This window comes from Ochotona curzoniae, unplaced genomic scaffold (genome assembly GCF_017591425.1).
Source record: "Ochotona curzoniae isolate NIBS_2020 unplaced genomic scaffold, NIBS_Ocur_1.0 contig_883, whole genome shotgun sequence".
In the NCBI taxonomy this organism is placed as follows: Eukaryota; Metazoa; Chordata; class Mammalia; order Lagomorpha; family Ochotonidae; genus Ochotona; species Ochotona curzoniae.
The window spans coordinates 50,582,168-50,609,437 of record NW_024466599.1 but is presented as its reverse complement, the minus strand read 5'-3'; the positions used below and the strand labels follow the sequence as shown (position 1 = coordinate 50,609,437).

General features: G+C 47.3%; 1 protein-coding gene across 5 annotated transcripts in view; it reads left to right on the top strand.

Moving 5' to 3' along the window:
• Positions 1–26,224, top strand: part of NPHP1 (nephrocystin 1) — a 52,142-nt gene extending 25,918 nt beyond the window's left edge. For all 5 annotated transcript variants that reach the window (XM_040994080.1, XM_040994078.1, XM_040994077.1 and 2 more), the window contains 9 exons: positions 6,169–6,243; positions 8,542–8,652; positions 10,201–10,283; positions 11,812–11,888; positions 13,069–13,168; positions 18,168–18,280; positions 20,913–20,986; positions 24,052–24,096; positions 25,560–26,224. In XM_040994080.1, coding sequence (XP_040850014.1) covers positions 6,169–6,243; positions 8,542–8,652; positions 10,201–10,283; positions 11,812–11,888; positions 13,069–13,168; positions 18,168–18,280; positions 20,913–20,986; positions 24,052–24,096; positions 25,560–25,832 — 951 coding nt within the window. In that variant the 3' untranslated portion in view covers positions 25,833–26,224. The remainder of the gene's footprint in view (positions 1–6,168; positions 6,244–8,541; positions 8,653–10,200; positions 10,284–11,811; positions 11,889–13,068; positions 13,169–18,167; positions 18,281–20,912; positions 20,987–24,051; positions 24,097–25,559) is intronic.
• Positions 26,225–27,270: the final 1,046 nt, after the last annotated feature.

Genomic DNA, 27,270 nt, shown 5'->3' with positions numbered 1-27,270 from the left:
AGAAGCCATACCCAACTTACCCAGGGTCCTTGATGTGGGGCATGCTCCGAGGGTGCTACTTAGAGGCTTTAATAGTTTAGCAGTTCTGGATTGCTGTTAGTCTCACCATTCCAATCATGATGAAATCGCTCCAGAATCTGCTGGCTGACATAGTCCACCTTAGAGTCTCCGTTTGCCCAGATAGTCACTACCAGTGCTTGGATGGAGTAGTTGATCAATTTGTTCTGTCCTCCGTACTCTGCTATGGTACCAGGTGCCCTCTTCAGGCTCCAATATACTGCCAAATCCTCCATGTGCATCTGGATATGTTGTCCACTGCTCCTTCTAAGCCATTACAAAGGCTCAGCTCTGACATATGTGTTCCACGGTCAGATCAAGCATCCTGCAATTCTTTGCATGGTTGGAGTTCTGAGTCCAGTGGTTCAGTAGTGGGGAATCCCCAAAGAAACCTCATCTGAGGTGATCCCAGACCTGCTTCTCATGTGTGTTTGTCAATACAGGGTCTGGCAGAGTCCATCACCCAAATCAGCCTGTGCACACTCTGGTGGTTGCAATTGCTGGATCAGTTCTGCCTCCAGCCCTGTCTTCTACACAAACCAATGAATGTTGCAGTCCAGCCCAGTCCTTCCCACCACACATTTGGCCCTCACACAAAGCAGTGGGAGCTGCAGCCTAGTCAGAGCGACCCGTAATAACCCCCACCAAGCCCACCCCTGCCCTGGTTCCCCTGCTTGCCAGTATGTAGAGCAGACTGGTCCAGTCTGTCCCACATCCCATTCAGCTCTCATACATGTCAGTGAGCATTGAAACCTAGTTCAGCTCCACCAGCCCCACTTCCAGTCCACACTGGTGTCAGCGGGTGTCACCATCTGTCTAGTCATGCCTGCCCCTAGTCCTGGTTCTCATTCTCACCAGCAGGAGTAGCAAACCAAGAGGGAGGTGCCCACTGTTTCCCTAATGGGCCCACTCCCAGATCTTGTACTATCCAGATGGTTCTTCTGTTTAGCCTGACAAAATTTGTCCCCTGTGCAAGCCTCTGCCAGCTGGTACTGCAGCAAAGCCCAACCCACCCACACCCACTCTGACCTATGCATGCACCAGAAGGAATTCAGGCCAGCCTGGCTCTCCCCAATCCAGCTCACATGTAGGCCATCAGGTGTTGTAGCCTTGCTGGGCCTGGTCTGCCCCTGATCCCAGTTCTCAAGCTCACCAGTGGGAGTAGTGGCCCAGCAAGTGGGCCCTGCAGCACCCCTACACACACACTAGGTTTGCCTCCATCCCTCCTGAGTCTTGGATATGCTGGTTGGACACTGCGGCCTAATCTGGCATGGCCTGTTTCACCTCTGCATTTGCCAGTAGGTACTGTAACCTGGCCGGGCCCAGCCCCAGCTCCAGTTCCAGCTCATGCTGGTGGGGCCTAAGCTAGCTCAGTGCAACCAGCCCCCAGTCCTGGCCCTCATGTGAACTGGCTTGTGTTATGACCCAACCCAGCCTGACCCACATTCCTTTCTGGCTCTTGGATTTGCCAGTGGATGATATGAACTGGCCCAGCCTGGCTCACCCCAGACCTGAGCCAAAGGTATGCCAGTGGGTACCATTACCTGGCCTGATCTGGACTGCTTCCTGTCTTGATTTTTTTTTTTTTTTTTTTTTTATTGGAAAGACGGATATACAGAGGAGGACAGAGAGGAAGATTTTCAGTCCGATGGTTCATTCCCCAAGTGGCTGCAATGGCTGAAACTGAGCCAATCCAAAGCCAAGAGCCTCTTCCATGTCTCCCACATGGGTACAGGGTCCCAAGGCTTTGGGCCATCCTCAACTGCTTTCCCAGGCCACAAGCAGGGAGCTGGATGGGAAGCAGGGCTGCCGGAATTAGAACTGGCACCTATATGGGATCCTGGTGTCTGCAAGACGAGAACTTTAGCCACTACGCTATCATGCCAGGCCCATCTTGTCTTTATTCTTGTGCTCACCTGCAAGGACTGTGTCCTCTTAGGGACAGAGGAGTTCCCTAAGCTCCTCTATCAGGATGTCTCTCAATGCCAGATCTTGTGCATGGGTGGATCCATGGTGGGTCCATGGGCCAGCCCTACTTAGTCCACCTCCTGTTCTGGCAGGAACAGTGACCATCCTGAATATTCCTCACCTATTCCAGTTCTTCTTTTTGGGTGCTGCTGCCCAGCTTAGCCTGGTCTACACCCAAACACAGATCACATGTGGCTCCACAGGGACAGAGACCTAGCCCAGCCCATCCTACACCCACCCTGGTTCTCACCAACACCAGTGGGTGCTGGAGTCCAGCCCAGTCTGGCATATCCAAGACCAGGTCCACACCCATCCCGAGGGACACTGCAGCCATGTCCAGACCAGCCTGCGTCCTCCACTCTGGCTCTAATGCTCACCAATGGGAATCAGGACCCAGCCAGGGTGTCCCCATAGCTCCCCAACCAGGCCTGTTCCCCGACATAGGTCTTGTATGTGCCAGTGGTTGCTCTGACCCAGCTTAGCATAGCCCCCTCACGTCTTGGCCTTTGCCTTCAGATGCTGCAGCCTGACCTGACCCAGCCTGCCTCCAGTTCCAACTCTTGCTGGTGGGCGCTGCCGCTTGGCCCTGCTCAGTTTGCTCCCATCCCTAGCACAGTAGGTGTGATAGCCTAGCCTGGCATGACTTGCACTCCAGCCTGGTTTTTGCCCTCACCAGCAGGCTATTTGTTCGGTCCTGCCCAGTTTGCCCCCTTCCAAAACCAACCCACACACTTGCCAGTGAATGGAGCTACCTTGCCCAGCCTGCCTAACACCCAGACCTAGACCACATGCTCACCAGCAGGAGCTGTGGTCCACTGGGGGAATTTTCCCAGTTCCCCCATTAGGCCCACTCTCACACCCAGATCTCATGCATGCCGTTGGGTGCTAGGCCCTTACCTGGCATAGGCTGGCCCCTCCATCCTGGCCTTTGTATGGGCTGGTAGATGTTGCGGGCCAGCCCACCCCACACCCTGTTTGAGGGTGCCCGTGCGAGTGCTGCAGCCTGGACCTGCTCAGCTTGTTCTCAGCCCCAGCACCCATGAGTGTCCATGGGTTCTATGGTCATACCTAGCTCAGCCTATCACCACCCAACTCTTAGGCCAACTAATGGGACTTGTAGTTCTACAGGGTTAGGCCCACATATCCCCCACATAATCTACCCCTAGACCAGGTTCTCTTGCTTGCTGGTTAGTGTCATGGCCCAGGCGACCTGTCCCCTGTTCGAACACTCACTGTCAGGTGCTAGGATCTGGCCTTGCCAGGCAGGCCCCCAGCCATAGCTTTCTTGTGGGCCAGCACTCACTGGCAAATGCTGAGGTGAGGCAGACCATGCCAGACTGATGACCTTGACCATATGACCCCATTCTTTCTCAGTTTCCTTGTCTGTTCCACATAAGAACTGAAGATTGAACGCATTGTTTTAAGTACTTAAAACAATACATAGAAGGCAGTGAGTGCTGTATTTGTGTAATTGGATGAGAGAACATGATAGCAGGTTAGAGAAGACGTGAGTTGAGAGAGGCAGATAGAAAGAGACAGAAGACAGAGAATGGCGGTAAGGGGACGTGTGGAGGAGGACCCTAGCCCCTGACCTGCCCATCTGGATGACCGTGTGGAGGAGTTGAGGTAGGTTTAGTTGTGCTCCAGATGAGTCCTAACTTCTAGTGTGATGTGAGAGCCTTTCCTCCCTGTCCCCCTTCCTTCTAAATGGAAGTCAGTCAGTTAACCCGGTGTTAGCAGTGGTGCTCCTTTCTACCCTCTGCCCATGGTCACTGCCATAAATGAGCCACAAGGTGTCAGCAGTGGCCAGAAAGCGGTCAGTTGCTTTCTCTTCTGTCCCACTGCTATTTCCTCTACTTCTCCCTGTTTACGTGGGGCCATGCAACATAGGCTGCAGTGTTATTTTGCATCATATATGAAAATAATAGAACTTATTTTGTATCCAAATAATAGTTAATGAAACTAATTTGTCACCCTTGCAAACCAAGTAATGACAGAACTCACTTAACAGTTACAAATAGTCATGGCATTTACCTAACAGGAGCTCCTTAATAAATCTAAACCCGGTTACAAATAAAAGGGATTGTTATTAAAATTAATCAACAGGACACCCACTCTAGAGCTGGTGTGAGCAGGCTGGCCACATGGCTGAGACAGCAGCTGTAACCCCTGGACAGTGCACTTGGAGGCTCTGCAGAGCAGGTGGAAGCAGGCACGCTGCAGAGGCAGCACAGCCTGGAGTCAGCCACTTCAGTTTTTGTTTTCTTTTTGTTTCCTCTCTTTTTTCGTTCCTCTGTTTTCTTTTTTCCACCTCTCTGTGTGTTAGTTGAACCTTTTTCAGAACCCCAGTGTGGATTATCTCCCGTGCTGGTGAGTTGTTCTCTGTTGGTGAGTCTAAGGTGGTGTGGAGTGACATACACACATCTTCCCTGCTTCAGCTCTCTCCACCCTCCCTCCTACATTTGTCTTATTTCTTCTACCTGTGTTGAAAGCCATGCCGTGCACAATTACTCTTCACCCATCAAACAGAATTTTGAAATCTTACAACTGGCAATGTTGACTCATACTTTTAGTATTCTTAGTTCTCTCTTTCTATGTGATATTCTAAGATTCTTTATAAGTATTTTCTGTTAAGGAGAATTTCCTTATTTTAGGATGAATCTGCTGGTGGCAAAACCTGTAGCACTTTCTGTGTCTGTGAATGGCTGTGTTTCCCTTCCATTCTTAAAGGGTGTTTTCACTAGAAACAGAATTCTGGATGGACAGGCCTTTTCTTTGGAGAACTTGTAAAATGTGGGGCCCCTTCCTTCCACACCCCCATAGTTTCTGAAGAGAAAGCTGCTGCCCCTCAGCTTGTTTCCACCCCCATAGTGGTTAATCGAAGTACCCCTCACCACCCGCGGTTAATCGAGGTATCCCCCGTCACCCATGGTGAATCCAGCTATCCCCCCATCACCCACGGTTAATTGAGGTACCCCCCCCCCGCCACTCTTGGTTCGTTGAAGTATCCGCCCCCCGCCACCCGCTCACTGCCTGTTTTATTTGTGCTCATTTTTCAAACTGACTCTGAACAAGACTAGAACTTTGATAGTAATGGGCCTGGTAAACTGTTTAAGAAGAAATTTACCGATGTCTGAAAGTTGGCCGTGCATCAAAATAAAAAATGAATGGATGGATGGATGGATAGATGTGTGAATGGGTTAATGAATGGATGGATGCATGGGTGGAAAGATAGATAACTTTGTAATTAAAACACATGTAGTAAAAGGTTAGTGGTGGGAGTGAGGTGATGAGCAGTGTAGATGGGTGCTCTCTGTTCTCTAACTCTGTGGTGTGTTTGATGGGTTTCATAGTTAGCCACCATCTCATACTTTTCGCCCTTTTGAAAATTCATTGAAACTCTTAAATAATTGTTAAGAAATAGTGCATCAACTAATCTTTGCCAATAATAACATAAAACAAGAAGTCTTTTTTTTTCTGTTGGAGCATTACTATTTCCTGATTGCTGTTTATTCCTTTACTTTTATATCTATCTCGTGTCCCAGTCTGATTTTTATAGGACTTACCAACACTTTAAAAATTATGAACTATTTGAAATGCACAGGAACAGGTAGAGAGTAGTAGAACTGATGGAATGGTCTTTTGGACCAGAAGTGGACCCCAAGGCAGTAAAAGGCCCTGTGGCCAACTTGGAAATATGTACAGGCAGCCATTTCAAGGGTGCTACACTGTTGGTTTGGCCTGGGTCTTCGTATAAACATCTGAAAGGTGAGTGATAGAATGAATCCTTCTCTGTAAAGTTTGGATTTATATTGTTTTACCCCATGCACAGAACTGCCCCCTCTTCAAGTAGTTACTTCATATTAGGGACTTATAAAGGAAAAAAAAAAACATGTTTTCTTAATAATTCTTGCTTCAGTGACTTTAGGATCAGTTGCTAGATACCTGAGTCCTAATCTCTGGAAAAAAGATTTTATGGACCTACTTGCTGCAAGAAAGAAAAACCAACACAACAGAACCGCACCAAGTAAAAAGTGCCAGGTTCTCCTGCCCCATCAGGTGCACCTGTTGGGGATGCAGAAGGTGGTGGCGTTTCAAAGCGCTTTCTGTAACTTGATCTCCACTGTGAACATCTCATTTCAGGTGCTGAGCAACATTCATACAGTCAGAGCCACGTGGCAACCCAAAAAACCCAAAACGTGGACATTTTCTCCCCAGGTGAGTCACCTGGGAGCAGGATGGGGAGAGAAGATGACTTTTACCTCTTAGCTGTTATGTAATTAATTTTCTAACCTGAGGCTGTCAAAGTGTAACATGTTTGTATTTAGAAGAGAATATGTAGAACCACTTTAAGTTTTCAGATTCTTCGATGACTGAGAAAAATTGCTCATGTTTCTGACTCACCGAAGTTAACAATTGTTATGAATCATCTCATTCAGTGGATTTCAGGGTTCAGTTTCAGGAAATGCCTTTTTAATGAAAAAATGAAAACAAAAATATAAAATTTAGGAAGTAGGAATGTTTTTCAAGAATTAACTTTTCCAACTGTGCTAATTAGATCTGGGTCTTATTCAGATAAAATTGAGGGTAACACCTAAAAAACTGCTGCTTAATGACTGGTTCCTGTCAAGCCTGGGATGAGATTAAGTGCTTTCAAACCATCAAATCAGTATTACTCACATAGATGCTACTGAATTAAAGATGTCTTCATGTTCTTTGATAATATGTATATTTTAAAAATATGTATTTATGTGGGCCTAAGAGGCTTAGACTATCCCAGGCATCCTATATGGGCATTAGTTCATGTCCTGGCTGCTCCACTTGTGATCCAGTTCCCTGCTTGTGGCCTGAGAGATCAGCGGGTAGATTGCTAAAGTTGTTGGTCTCTTCCACCCACATGGAAGAAGTTCCCGGTTTGGGATCAGCTCAGCTCCAGCCACTTTGGCCATCTGGATTGAAGACCTCTCTTGTCTCTCCTCTGTTGGTGTAACTCTGCCTTTCTAATAAAAACAAATAAATCCCTTTAAAATGATGATTTTTTTTTTTGAGGAAAAGAGATGGAGAGAGAAATCTTCCACCTTCTGGTTCACTCCCCAGATGGTTGAAGTATTGGGAGCCAGGAGCTTCATCTGGGTCTCCCTCATGGATGGCAGAGGTCCATTCTCTTGGGTCATCATCTGCTGTTTTTCCCAGGCCATTAGCAGGGAGCTAGACTAGAAGTAAAACAGCCAGGACCTGAGCCAGAACCCATGAGGGATGCTGGCGTTGGCCTCTGCCTGCCACACCAAACACCAAGTTCCCATAGTTAATTTTTTCTGCCTCCAGGGTTTTATTACTTTTTTGTGTTTACTTCCCTCCCACAATTAGCGGTGTCTCTGTTACTGCATCTTAAAAGCCTTTAATCGCTCTTCCTCTATTGCATCCAAAGATCTTAAAGCAAGATTGGAAGGTCAGTGACTGGGTGTAGTCTGCAGTGGAGCCCAGCTGTGGGCAGTATGCTACAGGTGTCCATACGTGTCCAGCCCAACTCCACATGTCATGTGCCCTTTCCGGCCTCCTGCCCCCACTTGAGAAACCCTGCCTGCCTTTTGGTATAACACTTGACAATTTTAATATTGCATCTCCACGATGTGAAGTGTTTAGGCTATATTGTCTAATGATTTCCTGGGATATAGAGATGAACTGTAGGGAGCGATAAATAGTAAGCCTGTGTTACTCTGTTGAATGAAATGAAGTGGAAGACATTCTTTATGGATACATGAGAACTCATATTAGTAGGGAGGAACAGTTACATGAGTAATGACATTGTCCCCTATTTCTGAAGCTCCATCTGCTGTCCAGCTCAGTGCTGGTCCCCGTGTATCTTATCTTGCATGTGCCTTTAGAGAGCCCTGTGGGGTAGGTACTGTTGATCACGCTCACTCGGACAGGTTGCCATGGTCATGGTCACATGCTCTGGAAAGCACAGACAAGGGTGATGTAAATTCTCGTCCTCAAGCTTGGAGGAGATTGAAGAGGAAAAACTGGCTCTAGAAGCGTTGGTGGGACTTTACAAGCGAGAAAGGGTAATGTGGTTTTCTAAGGCGAGAAGTGGAATGAGGAAAAGGAAAGGGAAAGGAACACACAAGGTATACGTTGGAAAGCTGAACAAACAAATGTATTCAGTCTTTATTTTCAGTTCTGTTTACAAAGAACAACAATATAAGTATAATGTGTAAAAATCTATATATATAAAATATATATGTGTGTGTATCTGGTGAGTGTGTAGACACACACACAACTCTGGGGACCTCAATGTGGTACTTCTTTCCTACTGACTCTAAAAGTAAGTGAAGGTAAAAGATTCCCCTTAAATTTATTTCAAATCGTTCTTAGAATTGGATCTACCTCCTGCTCGGTTTCCTTGTGAGACCTCTATTGTAACGGAAGGGCTGGCCTCTGAGTCAGGACTCGGCCCCTCCTCTAACCCTCCCAATCTTTATTTCTGTCCCTGACTGGAGTTCCTTGTCATTTCAGGTGACCGGCATCCTGCCTTGCTTGCTTGATGGCGACTGTTTCATTAGGTCTAATTCTTCGTCTCCAGACATTGGCATACTATTTGAACTTGGAATTTCTTATATTCGTAATGTATGTCAATTGAAAGAGAGTGCTTCCTAATATAACAGCCAAAGGAGAAGTTGTAGAAATGTCTGTAGTCATCAGTAAAATAGGCGGGATATTCTTGTGCAATAGAAATTTAATCTCTTGAGGAAGGGGAAAGGTAGTGATTTTAACTTTATGTGTGGTGCTGCTCTCCCAGTAGCATTTAAAATGAAAGCATGTTTGTTTATAGCATGAGTAGAGGCCAGTGCTTTTAAAGAATGCAAAGCAGGAAAGGGTGGGACTTAGCAGAAAGTGAGAACAGGAGTGACCCCTGACCTGCAGGAGCAGAATACACCTGACTTTGTCACCGAGAATACTTGGTAAGCAATTTGGATGAATGATAATTTTCATAAAGGTAACACCAGAAACTTGGATCAGCTTGCATCACATGAGCCGTTGAACAGTGGGTGGGGTTTTGCAGTAATGAGCTGTCTCAGGCTTCTAGTAAGAGTGTGAGGTTTGCGCTGTGGTTTCTTGGCTTCTCAGTAATCCAGAGAGCCATCGCACTGAGGATCCGCCGACGGCATCATGTCAGCTCTTCACTTCTCTGAGGAAAATTCAGCCACACGAGGCTAGTCAGAGTTCATGGTCAGTGTAATTAAAAGATACATCTATTTTGGTGCAAAAAATTTTGAAACCCATGTATAGATTTTTTTTCTTTACAGTTTTTTTTTAATTTAAGCATGTATGCATTTGAAAGGCCACATTACAGAGAGAGAGAGGAGGAGAGAGGGAAAGAGAGAGGTCTTCTATACACAGATTCACTCCCTAAATGGCTGCAAAGGTCAGGGCTGGACCAGACGGAAGGCAGAAGGTCTCCTGTGTGGATGGCAGGGGCCCCGAGTACATAACCATCTCCTGCTGCTTTCCCGGGTATGTTGGAAGTAGTGTAGCCAGGACTCTCTAAGTACTGCAGGTGTGGAAAGCCAGTATTGCAGGTGGCAGCCTAACCCACCGCACCACACTGCTTGCCCCCACACATAGCTTTGTATAATGCATATTTTTGAGAGCTTTTTGAAGATCACTCGAATGCATAGATTTAAAAAAAAAAATTTAGCTAAAACAGATATGTCTTTTAATTCCATTTTCCGGGAAGTTTTTGAAGTACCCTCAAATATTTTGTGTGTAGGTTGGACAGGGAAGAGGAGAGGTACCACATGCGTCTCTCGTTGGCCTCTAGCAGTTGACAGTGGCAATGCCATTCCAAGCAGAGGGTCCCTCGAATGTTTAACCCCCACGCCCATCTCTCAGTGAAGCAAATCGTGCTACAAAATATGTATATCACCTGAGAGCCACACAGTGGCCACATCATCTGGTTTAAGGGTTTTTCAAAAGCAATCCCAACAAAATACAGTTTTCAGTACACAGAGTCCCTTTATCATCTGACCTACCAGTAAAACGGGACTGCGCTGGGATTCATCTAGCTGTCTCCTGAAGAACATTGTAGTGAGTTCTAAAGGTGAATGTCAACTTGGGCCTTTAAAGTTACTTGATGCATGCTGATAACGTCTTGTGACTTGTTTTGCCTCCTAGTCCACTGGTGAAAGAGGAGAGTTAAGTTGTGGCTGGGTGTTTCTGAAGCTTTTTGATGCCAGTGGTGTTCCTGTTCCAACAAAGTAAGTTGCTTTTCATTTTCTTACCAATGATAGCTTGGAAGAATTTCCTTCTGTAGAGCCCAGCTGACTCAGGTGTGTTCTGTCAGTGCTTCTGCCATTTTGGGGAAGTGGCCTTTTAGTGTCACTCTTGCTGTAATTCAAGGCAACATGTAATACCAGCATATGGAGTGTCTGCTTCGGGAGGGAGAAATGGCACACACGGGAGGGAGGTTTCCCGAGCTGCTCGCACTGGCCGGCTGCTGAGGATATTCCTTTCTGTATTTCCTGTGGTGGGCGCACATTTTGCTAGGTTGGGAAGAGCCTCCTCTGGAGACCCAGGTCCCCTGCAACTGTCTCCTTCTGAAGACGGGATGTTGAAGTCAGCGTGGTAGCCATTGCAAACAGATTCAAGTGTAAGCCCAACAGGCAGAACAGATGCACACAAGACTCAGAAGAGCATTTTCCCTAACATTAAAAGAAGATAACCCTTATTGTTGAAATGTAGGCAAAGCCCTAGGTCTGGGATACAAAAAGGACTTCAGGGGAGGGAAATGAGTGGGCAGCTGGTGGGATGGTGACTGGAATTGGGAAATTCAGGGTTGTGATCCCAGCTTGGCCCAGGAAGCTGTAGGTGGGTACTTGTGAACATTTCCATGGTCCTAGGGATTCCTACCGAAAGTCTGATTGTAGGATGAATCCAGATAACACTCCCTATGTGACCTGCTTATCACCAGGCCAAGGTGAAAGTCTGACAACCGCAGCCCTCTGGCCTCACCTGGGGCGCCTCGGGAGGGGCTCCCAGTCACCCTGTGGGTGTGGAAAATGCTGATTGGTTTTGGATTGTTGTAATATGCTCAGGAATTTTAGTTGTGCTTAATGGAAGAAAGGGGGAAAAGAACATCTACTCTAGCTTTCCAGAAAGTGAAGGGCCAGCTGTTTTTTCACGTGGTAGAGTTCGGTGTATGAACAGAAGCATTCCCAGTGTTGTACTGCAGGATCTTAGCAGCGTCTGTGGGTCTACGTAAATTGTTCTCAGAGTTGACCCTTCAGGAGCAGGACTGGGGAGGAGTGGTGCAGTGGGCTTGTCCTCTGCTTCCTGCACTAGTGTTTGTGTAAGAAAGGGCAGGAGGTCCTCCACACTAGCCAGGAAGCGACAGGGAGGGACATTTTCTTGTCATTTCAGGGCTGTTCAAACTTTTTATAATAACCTATACATGGTTTATATTTAAAAATAAGATGCTCATAATGGCATCACTTCTGTTAATGAATCAGCATATTTGAAAAATACATGGAAAACATCATTTAGTGATGTAAGTCGCTGAAGTCAAAGCACTGTAGTAACATCATTTAATCCTCCTTTTCACGTGGAAAGGTGAATTTTTCTACAGCTCACAGAAGCCAGTACTTGTTGAGAGGGTAACTCAGGGTAAGACCAGCCACGGAGATGCTCACTTACCAGTGAGACATCAGCAGAATGCCCGTGAATGTTTTGTACTACACAATATCCCAGCAGCGACTCCAGTGCTTACTGTGTGCTGTTCTCTTACAGAACCTATGAGCTCTTCTTGAACGGCGGCACTCCTTATGAGCAAGGAGTGGAAGTGGATCCTTCTGTGTCCAGGAGAGGTATGGCCATGCTGTGTCGTCGTCTTTCCTTAAAGATTAAACAAGAGATGACAGCTGTCTCCTGGGAAACATTGCATGTTTCACCTGAATTCTCATCTTCTCAAGCATTTTATTTGATACAGAAAGCTTCGTTGTTGTCATGTACATGCTTATTTCCTGGGTGGCACATATGAGACTAATATAGGAAACTGTGAAGCATGAGGACCCTGCGTTAGTGACTGGGCTGATGCACCTGGGATGGCTGTAGAACAAGGGACAGGATGGGCTCATTCAGAGATTCCCCACTGTCAGTTCAAAGGGTACAGACTTCTGAAGTAGCGATCTGCACGCCAGTTTGTCTTCCAAAAATATTGACCATCTTGTAATATGTTCCTTGACAAATTAGATCAAGGGAGGATACAAGGGTCTTCAGAAAACATGGCTTTCAAAAAAATTTTTTGTATCCAAAAAAGCTTTTACTCAATTTTCCCATAATTTTTAAAATGTTTCTTTATTTGGATTGGTCAGTAAGCACAGGCAGACAAAGTTCCCATCTCCCAATTCACTCCCCAAATGCCTGCGGCTATCAGGGCCAGGCCAGACTAAAGCCAGGCGCCAGCAGCGCAAGCCTTGGTTTCCACATGGGTTTCATTTCCACATGGGTGTACTGAAACCATCACCTGCTGCCTCTCGGGGTATGCATTAGCAAGAAGCTGCAATCAGGAGTCAAGCCAGAACTCAAACTCAGGCCCTGCAGTGTGGGCTAGGACCTTCCTGAGGGGCATCCTAACCACTGGCCCAGATATCTGGCCCTCCACCAACTTCTTCAAGTGCCCTCCTAGTGAATAAGGCAGAGGGTCTTGTGGAGCTCTGAACCTCACATTTTTGGAACTCCTCAGCCATTCGTGGTTGGGGCAAGAAGGAACTTGAGACCTGGTGTGCATTTGGTTCTACCTGGAGCCCGACACACTTTTGTAACCTCGCGTAGTAAGTCCATAATGTGTCTGATGGAGTTAGTGGCCATCCGTTACCCTCAGGGTAGCCGCAGGTGCTGGGATCACAGTCTGCCTTTCTGTCATCTCACTTAGGGTGTGGCGGTGACTATTTCCGACTCATTGCTGCTGGTTGATATAGTTTCATAAAATGCATGTGTTAGTATAATCACTGTTCCTGTCGTTTACAATTTTAATTGTTTTTGTAGCACATGGTAGTGTCTTCCATCAGATGATGATGATGAGACGGCAGCCTCAGCTCCTGGTAAAACTGAGATCCCTGAACGCAAGATCAAGAAACGTACTAAGGTTGGTGTGTGCTCTAGCTGCCCGGTGGAGCTGCAGTCACTCGGCGTGTGTAGGTCATCTCTGCTTACTCATGTTTATGCTCGTTAGCTCCGCTGCCAAAGGCCTTGAGGGAAATGGGGCAGTAGGGAGGCTCTTACTCACTTTTTACTAGTTAACCCAAATGATAGGTTTGCTTGGAAGTAATCTAGACACCTTTGGTGGAACAGAGCTTACCAGTGGATAATGCAATGCCTCTGTGAACCTTGCTTTAATAGCAAGTCTATTGAGATATAATTTACATACACTAAAATTTATCCTTTTTAGTTTACCAGGTCTTTGAATTTTGATAGTTGTATACAGTTGTGTTCAATATCATCAAATCATGAAATGGAAAGGAGGGAGGGAGGGAGAGGGAACGGGAGAGAGGGAGGAAGGCAATACCATCAAATTGAAACAGACTCTTCTCCTTGTTCTGTAAGACTCTCACATCCCTTTGGGGCCAGCTCCCCTGCCTCAATCTCAAGCAACCATTCATCTCTTCTATTTTTCCAGAGTGTTGACTTTTCTAGAGCATTTTTTTGAAGGTTATTCAGTGTGTGACCATTTCTAAAAAGTGTATTTGAAAGCCAAAATGACAGAGAGGAAAACAGAGAGGGGGCAAAGGTGGGGGTTTCTAATTACTGCTGTACTCTCCACATGCCCTCAACAGCCAAGGCTGGGCCAGACCAGAGCCAGAAGACAGAAATAAAATCTAGGTCTTCCATGTGGGTGGCGGGGAACCAGATGCATGAGCCATCCCTGGTACATTAGCAGGAAACTGGCTCAGAGCCAGGCAGCCAGGATTCAGAACTGATGGACTGATATGGGATGTGAGCACTTGAATCAATGGCTTAACCCACTGTACCACAGTGCTTGTCTCCTGTTTTAGCCATTCATCACTGAAGAGTGAAAAAGTGGTTTCCCATAGTGGTTTCAGTTTGCAATCTCATCAGAAAACTGTTACACTTGGGGAATACCAGATCTGCCAATTTCTCATTCAGTTCCCTCTTAGACAAACCATTTAACCATCTCTCCCAGGGTCTTGAGGTCTACATCTTTAAAATACGTGTGATAACAGCCCCATACTAATAAAAAGAAAGTCCATAAAATAGTTGCATGCCATTGATAATGCATGACATACAGGAAAAATACAGTAATGTGAACTATAATTATTTCCCGTTTAGTTAATTGTGTATCTATAAATGTGAATATGATGCCAGATAGAGGATATTATGTCATCAAATCTGCCCAAGTGAACATGTGCCATATAAGCAGCTGATGAGATCAGGAGGGATTCAATACTGGCTTTGAAGGATTGGTGGGATGTGGCCCTGGGAGGCTATGGGGGAAGGAGCTCCCCACTCAAGACCTGCAGGGGACAGAGTGGGGCAGGGATGAACATTGTGTTGGAAAGAGAATGCCACGGTGGAACATTCCCGACCAGGACCTGCTCCTGGCTCACAGATGATCAAGAGGCGAGCACACAGGGAGGACTTGTCCTGCTCCCAGAACAGCTGCTTTTCTCATGGCAGATCCTGGGCCCAGCATCACTATCTCTTGCTCCCATCCCCAATATTGAGATGTAATTTTGTAATTTCATTATCCACTGTTAAAGCTTTCAATAACAGTTAATAATGGGTTCCTTTGGCTATTCCTGGAACCAGTGAGTGCCCCCTTTTGGCCCACTTTTCCTTGGGAAATGGGTGTTTCTCAAGATTAGGCCAAAGCAGCACAGTAGAGTCTTTGTAAAGGGAAAGCCCAGTCCTGTTTGGCTTCATTCTTCCTCTCCTTCACTCCCATACTCTTCTGAAGCCTCCAAAAATCCAAGCTTGTCTTTCAGGCACAGCTCACAGAAGCGTGTCTTTGGCTCTGAACACCAGTTTTTGGGTACCTCTTATCTCAACATCAAGTTTGACTGCGTGGTGCAGGGGTCAGGCAGGTAGTGAATGCTCCTCTGTTCGTTAGCTTCTCCAAGGTACCCACATCTCCGTCTTCCAGGCTCCAGGAGACGTGACAGCTACTGGGTCACAGCACACCACCGCACCCAGAATTCTTTTTGAAATAACTGCAAAGCACAGCTCTGCCAGGCAGCACAGAGAACTCCTCTTCCTCCTGCTGTCCCTGGCTGCCCACTGCTCTGGCCATACTCTTCCTACCTGGAGCTCACAGGAAGTGTGAGTGAAGTCACCACTCCACTTTGCCTGTTCCTGGGTATAGCTGGGTATAACTGGGGCACCTGCTGGTGAGACCCCTCACACAGGCTTCCTCTCAGAGATCAGACATTGACACAGTGAGGCCTGAGGCTGCAAGCTTGCTGGCTTCCCTTCAGGGCTGTGGGCCGAGGTGTGAGGGTTGCGCAGTGGGACTGGGGCTAGAGGCTGAGCACCACCATAGATAGTTTAGGACAGCACTGCCTGTGCACCCTGGGGAAGTGGGGGAACTGGGTAAGACGGATCAACCTTAGCATCCTTTCTCCCCCACCTGACCTGTCCCCTGACCTGCGACCGCTCTGGATGGGATAAAAGCCGATGTCTTCCCTACTCCTTCACAGGTGTGCTTCTGACACCCAACTCTCACCTTTGTTTATCCAAATCACTCGGCTTGGAGGTGGGATGACATGGGATCTTTCCATTATCCTGAGGGACACACAGCAGTGGATTCAGGGCCAGGTTAGAGCCAACATTCATGCCCATGGTGAACCAGCACCCTTGCTAACCTCGATTTGCTTTGTGACCCACTGAACAGTCTTGTACAGCCATGCTCTTTGGGTGTTAGGAGACCAGGGAAAATGACAAGGCAACAGGACAGACCTGTCTCTCCTACCAAAGAAAGGGCACCAGAGACCACCCAGGGGCTCAGAAGTCATGTGTGGAGCAGTGGCTTGTGAACGTGGCAGCAGTTGGATGCTTCATGCTGCCTGAGGCGTGCCATCCTCGTGTTGGAGCTGCTGTCCCTTGAGGAGAGACAGCCACGCTTCTCTAGACCCACAGAGTCACAGGGCCGAGACCTGGGCTGTAGCAGTAGACAGTACATGTGTACAGATCTGCCCCCAGTACCTTTTCCTTTATGATGCATCCGTTGTCTTTGTTCTTTTACATCCATGTGTAATTGTTAAATTAGATAAGGTGTTGGTGTGCCTTGCCTGAGGCAGTCCGTTATGTTCATTGCACTTCTGCCATCACAGTTTGCTGGTCTGCATAGAAATGCAAAACGAAGTCTATTTCCACTTCTGCAGCTCAGCTGATCTTCAGTAGCCCAGAACCATGTGGTTGTCTCTGCTTCGGGAGCATCAGAGTCTTTCCCTATAGAAAATCTTGTAAAAACCCCACTGTGTTGCCTCACATTGTGGGCAGGTGCCAGAAGGAAAGGAGTGCCTGCACAGTGGGAGGACCAATGCCTGCCAGGCCTACAGCAGACAGGCCTATGAGAAAAGAAGAGGGCCACATGAAAGGAAGGAAGGTTCCACCCGTTCCGCCAGCAAAATCCGGCTCATGAGCCCTGAGCTTGGGCATGCAGCTGAGCCACTGCCCATGCAGGCCGTGGCCGAGAGCACAGGATATGAAACAACCCTGGCACAGCATGGACCTCAGTGAGGCGCGCAGCGGCACTGGGGCAGCCTCAGTGGTCCCCTGCTGCCAGCCGCTGAAATCTGGATCAGTTACATATCTAAGAGTAGAATTTTAGCAGCATTGGAAAAAGATAATTTCTACCTTTGTGTGCCAAATACTGCACCTGAGTGTAAATAGGAGAACCTGTTTTGCATTTTTTGTGTTTCTAGAAATGCAGGGGTTAGGGAGTGGTTGGCTTCCCTAAATCCCATGAAACTAATTACTCATTGTTCCTGTACAGTCAGACGGGTCGCGTTGTTTCTGCTCTGAATGTTACCTCTGTTACAATTCTTGCTCTTAAAATTCTCATCCTGGAAATTAAGATGGAAGACTAATTTATAAGAAATGAGTTTTTTTTTTTTTTTTTTTTACCTTTAAGTTGTGAGTGTCCTGAGCATGAAGTGAGTCTATTGTGAGTAGAACAGAGTTAACTCATCTGCCAGTTTGCATGTTTTGATTGGGGAACTTAATCCGTTTATATTTGAAGTAATTACTGATAGGGAAAGAATTACTTCGGCCTTTTTATTGGTTGTTGCCTGTATGTCTAATATGTCTTTGTGTCCATTATTTCCTCCCTTACTGCCTTGTTTAGTTATGTTGTTTTATAGTATACATTTTTATTCTCTTTCCATGTCATTTTTTACATATTGTAATGATGTTTTCTTTGTGGTTACCATGAAGATTAAAATGTGACATCATAAAGTTAAACCATCTATTCTAAAGTATTTGTTAAACAACTTCACTTTAGTAGTGAACCTATGTTTTTTTTTCCTTTTGAGCCCTTATAATCTACCAGAGACTGCATTAAGCACTCCGCATTCATTTCATTTTAACCCATATAGTAACCCTGTGAAGTTCAGATATTGCCATTTATAGTCCACAGACGAGGAAACCAAAGTCCAGGAGAGTGAACTCATACAAAGCCACAGAGCAGGGAAGCAGCCCAGTCACGGCTGAGCCAGGGCTGTCCCACCCTCAGGTTCCACCCAGTACTGTGGCCTCTCTGTGCTGGCATTTCCTCTGCTTTCAGCAGGTCAGGTGTGGCAGCCACATGCCCTTGCAAAAAATTTGTCACTGGCCAGTTCCTTTCTTTCCAGAACACACAATTGATGAGTCTTTTTTTAAGTTGACATTTAACATGGGCGTTTGTGTTCAAATGGAAGCACACGGATGAGTTCTTAGAGCTGTATCAGTTAAGTTATCCGGAGGTTAAATGGCCAGCTTGCTCTAGAAGCTTTCCTTTACAATGTTAACAGGTCTTTTTTTCTTCCAATATTGAACCAAAATGTGGACCTGTAATATACATGTAAAAATATATCATGGGTTGTGTTGTAGAGAAATGTGCAATGAATGCCTTTTTTCTTCCTTAATAGTTTCCTGCCAGAAACGTTGATTGGAAGTATGTGTTCCATCCACTTGTTGATATTTTATCGACAGATTCTTGGAGATGTACTGCTGAAAGACAGGATGAGCTTGCAGAGTGCTGGTAAGGAAGGTCTTTGTGTGAGCGCCAGGTGACAGCCTGCGCTCCTGATGTCACATCTGGGGCAGAGCTGGTGTCAGCACATGCCGTATGAGACTCCCGGAGGCGGACATGAGCTTTGTGAGCTCTCTGTGGAGTGGGTGCTTCCAGTGTGCACATCCGCACTTCTCAGATTCTCCAGTTTTGAGGTGCCCAAACTTCAGTTTTTTTCCCTTAATGTTATTCTATGTGTTTGATACAGTCTTCATCTTATTGGGAAGAAATAAAATTGCCCAAACAAGCTGGTTTTATCAATGGATTAGTTAAAATCAATAAATCCAAGTAAGGAGTGTTCAGATATTTTCTCTGTACCATTTTCATTCTCTCAAATTTCTTTTTCCAAGTTTGAGCATTTTCCCACCAGTATATTGTTAAAAAAAATAATTTATAAAACCAATGAATTTTCTATGCAATTGAATTTACGAAGAAAAATGCATTTGTTCTGAGAATTGTCTTCAAAAGGAAAGCCATTCACTTTGTATTGGCTAGTCTTTGATATTATTGGTAATTTATTAGATAGTCTTTGATATGACTGATAATTTGTTGGGTAATGTTAGGTATTGCTGGTGAGTGGACACCTCCTGAGGCCTGCCCTATGCCAGTCATTGTGCCAGCTCTAAGATACCAGCTCAGTCCTCCCTACCCCAGGGAGCAAGACCTGAGACACAAATTACAAGAACAGAGCTTTTCCATCTTTTAAAATAAGTGCTCCAAATCAAGATACACAATGTGAAAATACACATACTATATACACACACGTGTATATAGATAGAACACGATATACGTATGAGGAAGGCTTGGCTTAAGGTGTAGGGTGAGAAAAGCTGTCTGGGTCAGTGACCTCTAAGGCCTGAGAGAAGAATTAGACTCATAGGGAGGTAATGAGGAGGATCCTCTCTGGATAGAGGAACTAGCATGTCCAACCACCCAGGGCAAGAAAACATGTTTGAGGGCGGGAGAGGGGAGGCTCAGGGTCCGGAGATTGAAACTGAAGGCAGGTCCCTGTGGCTGGAGCAGAACAGATAAGGAGGAGACACAGCAAAAAGGGAACTCAGAGCAGAGCCCAGACATTACTCAAGGGATCCTTGTAGCTCTGAGGCGAGCAGGGTTAAGCCTGGCAGTCACCACTTGCCTTTCAAGAACTCTCCAGGAGTCCCTCAAGAGAAGACTTAGGGAAACCTGGTGAATGGCATGGCTTGTGAAAGAGCCTAAGGCTAATTCATCTATCCTGTGTAGGTAAAGATAAGGTTACCGGAGACCTGTTGATTCATTTACATGCTACCATCAGCAAACCTAATACAACCAAGAAAGGGGAGTCTTCTCTACTGAGGACTTAGAGACTTAGAGAAAGCATTGCCCTTGCCATTCCAAAAGCACCTGCCGTGGTCTGAGTGTTTCTCCCCAAAATTCAGGCATGATGGCGTTAAGACACATCAGGAGGTGCTGCCGTCACAAGGCAATCAGGACATGTGGGCTGCTGGCTCAAGAGCGGAGTCAGGTGTCCATGTAGAAGGGCCGGACTGCTGCCACACGAGCACACCTCATGCTCCACTCCAGAGAGTGCAGTGGGAAGGCCCTGCCTAGACATTAAGTGCTGGTGCCTTGATCTGAAAGTTCCCAGCTTCCAGAACTATGACGAATAGATTTCTATTGTTTGCGAATGACCCAGTCTCAGCTCTTCTGTTATAGCAGCCCAAATGGGGAAGGCACACCCTTTCCTGGTATGTGTGTGCTTTAAAATATTTACTTATTTGAAAGGCAGAGTGACAAGGAAGAAGAAACAGAAAGAGAGAAATCTTTCATCTGCTCATTCATTCCCCCAAATGCCCACAACAGACAGAGCTGGGGCCAGGCCAAAACCAGGAGCCAGGAATGCCATCTCCCTATTTGGAAGGGACCCAAGTATTTGGACCATTGTCTGCTGCCTTTCAGGATGTGCACTGGCATGAAGCTGGCTAAGAAGCTGAGTAGCCCAGACTGAAACCAGTATGGAATGTGGGCAGCCCAAGCAGCTGCTTAACCCACTGCACCTCAGCATCTTCCTCTGGGCGGCTTCTTGCGGAGGTCCTTCAAGGACCATCATTTATTGCAGAACTTCCCTATTCTACACGTATGTACTCGTGAGGCTAGAATCTACTTCCACCATGGTACAGCTGCCATCCAGTGCCCTGAAACCAAAGCTGAAATCCCTGCTTCCTCTTCCTGCCTCCTGTGCTGCCCGGCACTGCTCAGCCTTCCTGAAGCAGGGCGCCTCTCAATGGCATGCTGCCATCATAAGGAGGAAAAAAGAGGGCAAAAAAAAAAAAAACATGTTTTTTTTTTAATGAAAAGAACAAATTTTCTGGCCTTACTCTGTTCAGAGCCACCGTATCCCTGACTTATTTGGTATGGGACTCACTTGGGAATTCCCTGGAATAGAGGGTAGGGGCAGATAGAGGCCGCAGGCATAGTTTGGGACCCTCCCAGGGAAAAAATAGACAGAATGTTAACACATTCCACGAATCACTTAGCATAATAATTGTAATGTGAGTGAATATTTTGAACATATTGGGTGAAGTTTGCACAAAACTCTTTCTGTTCTTGTTTTGTATTGCAGAGCTGATTAGTCACCCAATGCTGGCCAGCTTCCCCAAGCTCTTGGAGCAGCCTGACGTGATGGACGCCCTCAGGGTGGGTAGCGCGCGGCCCACAGGAAGCCTGCTGCTTCCGAAAGCAGTAGCAGAATGGTGCCCCCAGTTCCCGTCTCGTGTCCTTCCAGTCTGAGGGGGTGTCGCTTCCCAAAGACCGCCTTCCCTCACCCAGTAAGCAGCAGGACAGGCTGCTGTGTGCACTGCTGCATTCTCTTGCTATTTGTTCTTTGGCTTAATGTGACCATTGATTGTGTCCCAAGAGGAAAACCCTAAATGAGTCTGCAACGCGAATCACATGCTGGGGTATGCATATAATTTTAAATTTAGTTAGGCATACATCATCTGCTGTCTGAAATAGCAGCTACATGTTAGGTTGAACCACTAGAAACCTCCAATACTCAGCCACTTTTAAACTTCAAAAATGGCCATTTCTTATGCTCTAACCTAATCCAACAGGGTCAACAGATATTCCAAGGCCTGTGTATGTTCAGGTGGATGCAGAGATGAGCTGACAGGTACCATGGAGAATGGCTAACCCAGGCCCTTAGAGACTTAGAGGAGCCTGTAAATGAGGATCAGGGCTGTGTTTCTCACTGAGGTCACAGGGAGGTGGCCCTGGTACAAGGCTGGAGCGGCACAGGATCTTGACCTGCTGGGGTGGCAGTGAAGACATGCCACAGGAGGGCTGGTATGAGCAAAAGTCCTGAGGCAGGAAGGAAATCGGACAGTTCTTGAGCAGATGCTCAGCATGGTGAGTTGGGTGCCGGGAAGGAAGCAGGTGGAGGAGAGACAAGGGCAGTGGGAAGAGTCGGGAAAGAGGTGGGGACCTTGTCAAGGCTTGTGCTTTAGGCAGGCTCCACTGATGGCACAGAGAGCTGGAGCAACACTCCTGCTGCGGGGAGGTGGGCTGGCAGCCAAGGGGTCACTCCTGTTGGTAAGAAGGAGGGCATATGGGCCCAGCAGCAGAACTCGAAGGAGAACTTGACCATGCACAGAGATTTATGTTGGATGTAGAAACTGAGCCAGGTTCTGCGTTAGCAGGGGTTGAGAGAGTGAACAATAACAATGAAGTTTTCCAAGATTCGAGAAGCTATTGGTGGCACACAATCGCCTAGAGTTCTGGGTGTGTTTATTTAAGGCAATGCCACACATGGCAGGCTTTCCTTTTCTTCCCCTCCAAGGTCCTCGGCATCAGACTGCTTGTTTGTTCTACATAACACACATACACTGATCCAGAGCCCTCCCTGGTGAGGCCCTGTGCTGGCCAGGTGTGCAGCATCACAGGGTCCGGGTGTCGGGAGGAGAAACCTAGGAGCTTCCTCTAGGCTGCAGTCTGCCCGCTGAGAGGACAGCCCCAAGACGTGCAGGGGCCTGGCCAGCCATGAGCTTGGCAGTGGCCACACTAGGGCTCTCACGATGAGTCAGATCCAGGTACATGCAGACACATCACAGGCCGTTCAGGAAGCAGTGCCTGGGGAAGTGGAAAAAAAAACCCATTGGAGGCATACACCTCTTGATGTATGTATTTATATTTGTAGATCTGCTGTGAGAAATTGAGAAGACGACCCTCCAGACAGGAGTCAGTGATTGCCTCTGAATTAGGGGTTATTGTATCTGTGTTTTCACTGTGAATTATTTCTATCATAAACTACAAAAAGCAGGGCTTGTTCCAACACTCCTGGGCTTTGTCTTCACAGCAGACTGCGTAACAGAATAAGCCAGACTATGTTGGGGCCCCCCTGGATTAACCTCTCACTTACACACCCCTCCGGCTTGTGCCAGTGGGAGACCCTGCACCATGGCCACCCGCGGCGGGCCAGCAGAGCTTGCATGTCTCACAGTGTTATCTGGAGCAGATTCCTAACTCTGTCTCTATCTGCCCCTGAGGGAAAAGAAAGAGAATGGCGACTTGCCCTTGGCCTTGCCACTGCCCAAGGCCCAGCGGGACCTGGATGGTTCCTGCTCACACTTCATTGACTGGAAGTAGTCATGTGGTCCACTCCTGAAGAGCTGGGAGGCATAGTCTTTATGCTTCAAAAGGAAAAGAGTAAATGAGGCTTCTTCCCGCTCGCTGGTCACTGAATGAAAAATAACCTAGGGCCTTGACATTCAGCTAACAAATGACAGGCAAATTTTGCCAGGTGGTAAATTTAAAGTTGCTAGGTAAAGCCATATACCTTTCAAAATTTACATTAGAAAGCATGTAAACCTCCCAGTATTCACTCAGCTGCTTCAGTGTGCGGTTGGTACTGTAATAATAATGGCACCTGGCATGTTTAGTGTAAGACCACGGCTCTCTGTGGATCCTCTTCAAACTCCGAAGGGCCCAGGAGCTGAGCCATGCTGGGTGAGGCTGTGAGAACCACAAACCCTGCTCACCCTTCTCCCAGGAACACTGTCCGTGGTCTCTGGGGAGAGCGCTCATGTACGCATCATTTATTTAGTGGGGAATCTGTGCTGGATGTGCCCAGGGCCTCCCTGCCGAGAGAGGCTGATGCCTTCAGGCTCCCCGTGGAATGAAGCTGCGATAGAGGATACCAGCAAACACACAGGCAACACAGGCCCTGCGCCACGCAGCCCTAGCACAGGTCACATTCCACTCCAACTCACAGGTTGCCAAAAACTGGCTCTCTGACAGCCTTCCATTCCTACTTCTGTGGGGTCAGCTGACCTCGGGGGTTTTAATTTCTTCAAAGAAGCTTTTGTGAAGCCTCGTGGACAGACTGGAAACGCTTACTCATCAGCCTGCACTTAAAGCTCTCTCCCCAACCTCTGCTCCCATGTGGTAGGCAGAATCCTGGAGAGGTGTTGTGTCTGGGGTTGCTCACGTGCCGCGTCTGTGCAGCTTGCTCACATGTGTTCGTGTTCCTGGGAGTCTCTTCTTAAATAAACGTGATGGACAGCAACCATGGGCTTCATGAAAGATGCCTAGTTGGTGTGGGTCATCGGTCAGACCCCTGATCACAGAGTCACTTCTTGCATGTGTAGATTCTGTTCAGCATTTGTAACCCTGTCAGTAAGTTTGATTACAAAGTGAAGTTGCAAAAATGATATCAGTACTTGCAAGTGCTAGGACTAATTTAATATTCCTGTTTGCTTTTTTAGAGTTCGTGGGCTGAAAAAGAAAATACACTTAAAAGATCAGAGAAGGTAATGGGATTTTCCATGCTGAGTTTCCTATTGACAGTGCTGTGTTTGCTCACACATTCTGCTGATGCCTCTTAGCAAAAGGGGCCATGGCCAGCCTTCCCCTGGACCAAGTAAACCGTGTCGTCATGGTCACAAGGACACATTCCACGAAGCCCTTGCCTGGTGTCCCTCCTAAAGTGAAAAGAGACCCTTGGTCAAAACACCTTGTTGTATCACTGAATTTTTTTTTTTTTAATGTGGGGAAAATTTCTGAATCAGTATTCTTCCAGTTGGCAAATATATTTCCCTTATTGAAAAATAGAAAACTCCAACTCTCACAGTCTACCTCAGGTAAGGAGAAGAGAGAGGAAAATTGGCCTGAGTGGTCTCCTAGCTTGCAGAGGAAGCCTGGCCACAGCCTCCCTTGAGGAGGCACTGCCATCTCCCAGCCAGGCCTGCACACACCGGGGAGCAGGGCCTGGCCCTCTCGTCCAGGACAGAGCCTTTTTCTTTCACCCTGTAAGAGACCATATCATAGATATTCCTGGCTTTGCAGGCCTTCAAGGTCTCCATCACCACTAGTCTTGGTGCCGCTGCCGTGCCAGGCAGCCCAGACAGGGTGTAAGCCACCACATGTGCTGTGTGTCTGTACCACTTCATTGAAAAAAAGGTACTTTTTGAGCCCACAGTCTGCAGTGTGCTGGTTCATGACCTAAACATGCAACACGGAGAATAAACAAGACAAAAAGCCCTCAGAATTAAAACAAAAACCAAAAGCAGTCTCTTCTTGATTCCACCTGTGAGCTTCTGTTTGCCTGGTGCTGTCAGCACATGACCCTTGCCGAAACTGGCAGGGCGGGAGCTAGGCCCCCGTGAATGGGGTGCTGGAGGCCAGTTTCCATGGGCAGAGCCTGCTGCGTGTGGATCTGTTCCACAGCCAGCCTGTGTGCCCTCTGAGCTGCTCCGTCGCCTGGGGACAGGAGGGGTTGACCAACACAGTTGGTGTTGCTGTCTAGGGACCAAAGGACCCCCACTGCCACCTCTGGCGTTGCTGGAGGTCAGTGCAGTGGGGGTCTCCTGCAGAATGCCTGCCACCCCTCCTCTCTCACCATAACCTGATAATTATCCCTCATCTGCCATCATCCGGCTAAGCACATAAAGCTGACTTCACATTGGGTCTTTGTTATGTTTACCTGGAACTACACCCTTGTCACCAGAAGGAAGCTGCCATAGCCAAGCGACTTGACAGCATCTGTCACTCTCAGGGCAGTTTAGGAAACACCCTGAGCTCAAGGAGACACTTGCAGATGCCCGGTGGGGCGCGGAGCCCCACCCTGGAGTCACTGACTCAGAGCCCCTCACCTGCCAGGCGCAGCAACACCTCCCACCCTGCCCCTCCGGGGGTGCTCAGCTCGCAGAGTTTCTCCTCTGAGGTGGTGCTCTGTGTCCACTCATCCTTGTCTGTGGCGATGCTGTCTTCCCAGAGAGACAAGGAGTTCCTGAAGGCCATGTTCCTGCTGGTCTACCATGACTGCGCGCTCCCTCTGCTCCATTCGACCCTCCTGCCCCCGTTCAAGTGGGCGGAGGAGGAGACCGAGGCCGCCCGCTGGAAGTTCATCGCCGATTTCCTGAAGCAGAACCAAGAAAACGAGGGTGCCCTCCAAGCCCTGCTGGCTCCAGCTGGAGTGCACGAACCCTTTGACCTCTCGGAGCAGACCTACGACTTCCTGGGTGAAGTAAGGAAGAATGTGACGTGACCTGGTTTCCCGCAGGATGCTTTGCGTCCTCCAGGATGAAGCGTGGAGGCGAAAGGAGCTGAGTGTTGTTTTGTTTTGTTTGTATAGGCCATATGTTACAAGAAATAATATCCAGGAACTTGAATATATTTTAAAACAGTGAAGATTAATTTTCACATGAAGAATACTGTTATATCTAAATGTTAGTTTTTTCTTTAGAAACAGTACTTCAGCTTTAAGTTGCTGATGTTGATTTCTGTAAAAACCAGATCTTATCAAAAGCTGCATTTATAATTATTCAAGAAAGTAAAAAGGTAACCTGCAAACTGGGAGAAGTATTTGTAATTCACAGATTAGATTGGATTGATGTCAATATGTACATTTGTAAATGTTGCTAATAAAATCTATCTTGTGAAATGCAGGGGAGATGGAATGATCCTTTTGAGAAATTTGTGCTGATCATTTGAATCAGTCTAACATTGCAATGTGATAGCTACAAAAGCAGCATTTAGAGAGAAAGATCTTCCATCTGCTGGCTTACTCCCCAAGTGGCCCCAACAGCTGGAGCTGATCTGATCCAAAGCCAAGGAAGCAGGAGCCTCTTCCAGGTCTCCCACGCGGGTGCAGGGTCCCAAGGCTTTGGGCCGTCCTCGACTGCTTTCCCAGGCCACAAACAGGAAGCTGGAAGGGAAGCGGGGCTGCCAGGATTAGAGCCGGCACCTATATGGGGTCCTGGGGCATGTAAGACAAGGACTTTAACCACTAGGCTACTGTGTTAGGCCCGCACTTGTGCTTTTTCAGATCACTTGAAGCACTCTGATAGAAAAGCAGGAATGTGTCCAGGCGGCGCTGGGGAGTGGGATTGACACAGCTGCCTGAGCTGTCTCCTTGCAGAGAGCTGGGCAGGTTTAGTGGCGTGGTGGGTAGAGACACTGCCTGCCCATGAAAGTCTCTCCCAAGGCGTCCCAGAAGCAGCGGCTCCTTGCACCTGGCTGCTCCTGTGCGTCTGGCTGCTGAGCCTTCAGAGCCAACGCAGCCCTCCCAATAGCTGAGAGTGCTTCAGCATGTTCTTAGAAACGTTTTAATTTTTGGTATAAATTTTGGAAATTCGTACATCTAAAGCATCTTTGCAAAGTGATCAAAACACGTATTGTGAAAAAAAAAAAAAAGAAAAAAAGACCTGCGGTTTCAACTTGACCTTTAATTCTGTTCTGAAGTGCCCTCGCACCATAGCAGGCAGGTGCTGGTTTGGTTTTTGTATCCTTCCTGATGAAGCAGGCCTGGCAGCCCTAAGTGGTTAGCCTGTGGTCAGAGCTGATAAGTGGCACAACCAATGGACCAAGTAGAAAATGCCGAATGCCATGTATCATTTTTTTATTTAAATGTGTATGTATGTATTTGAAAGGTACAGTGACACAGAGGGAGAGGCAAAGATTTTCCACACACTGGTTCACTCCCC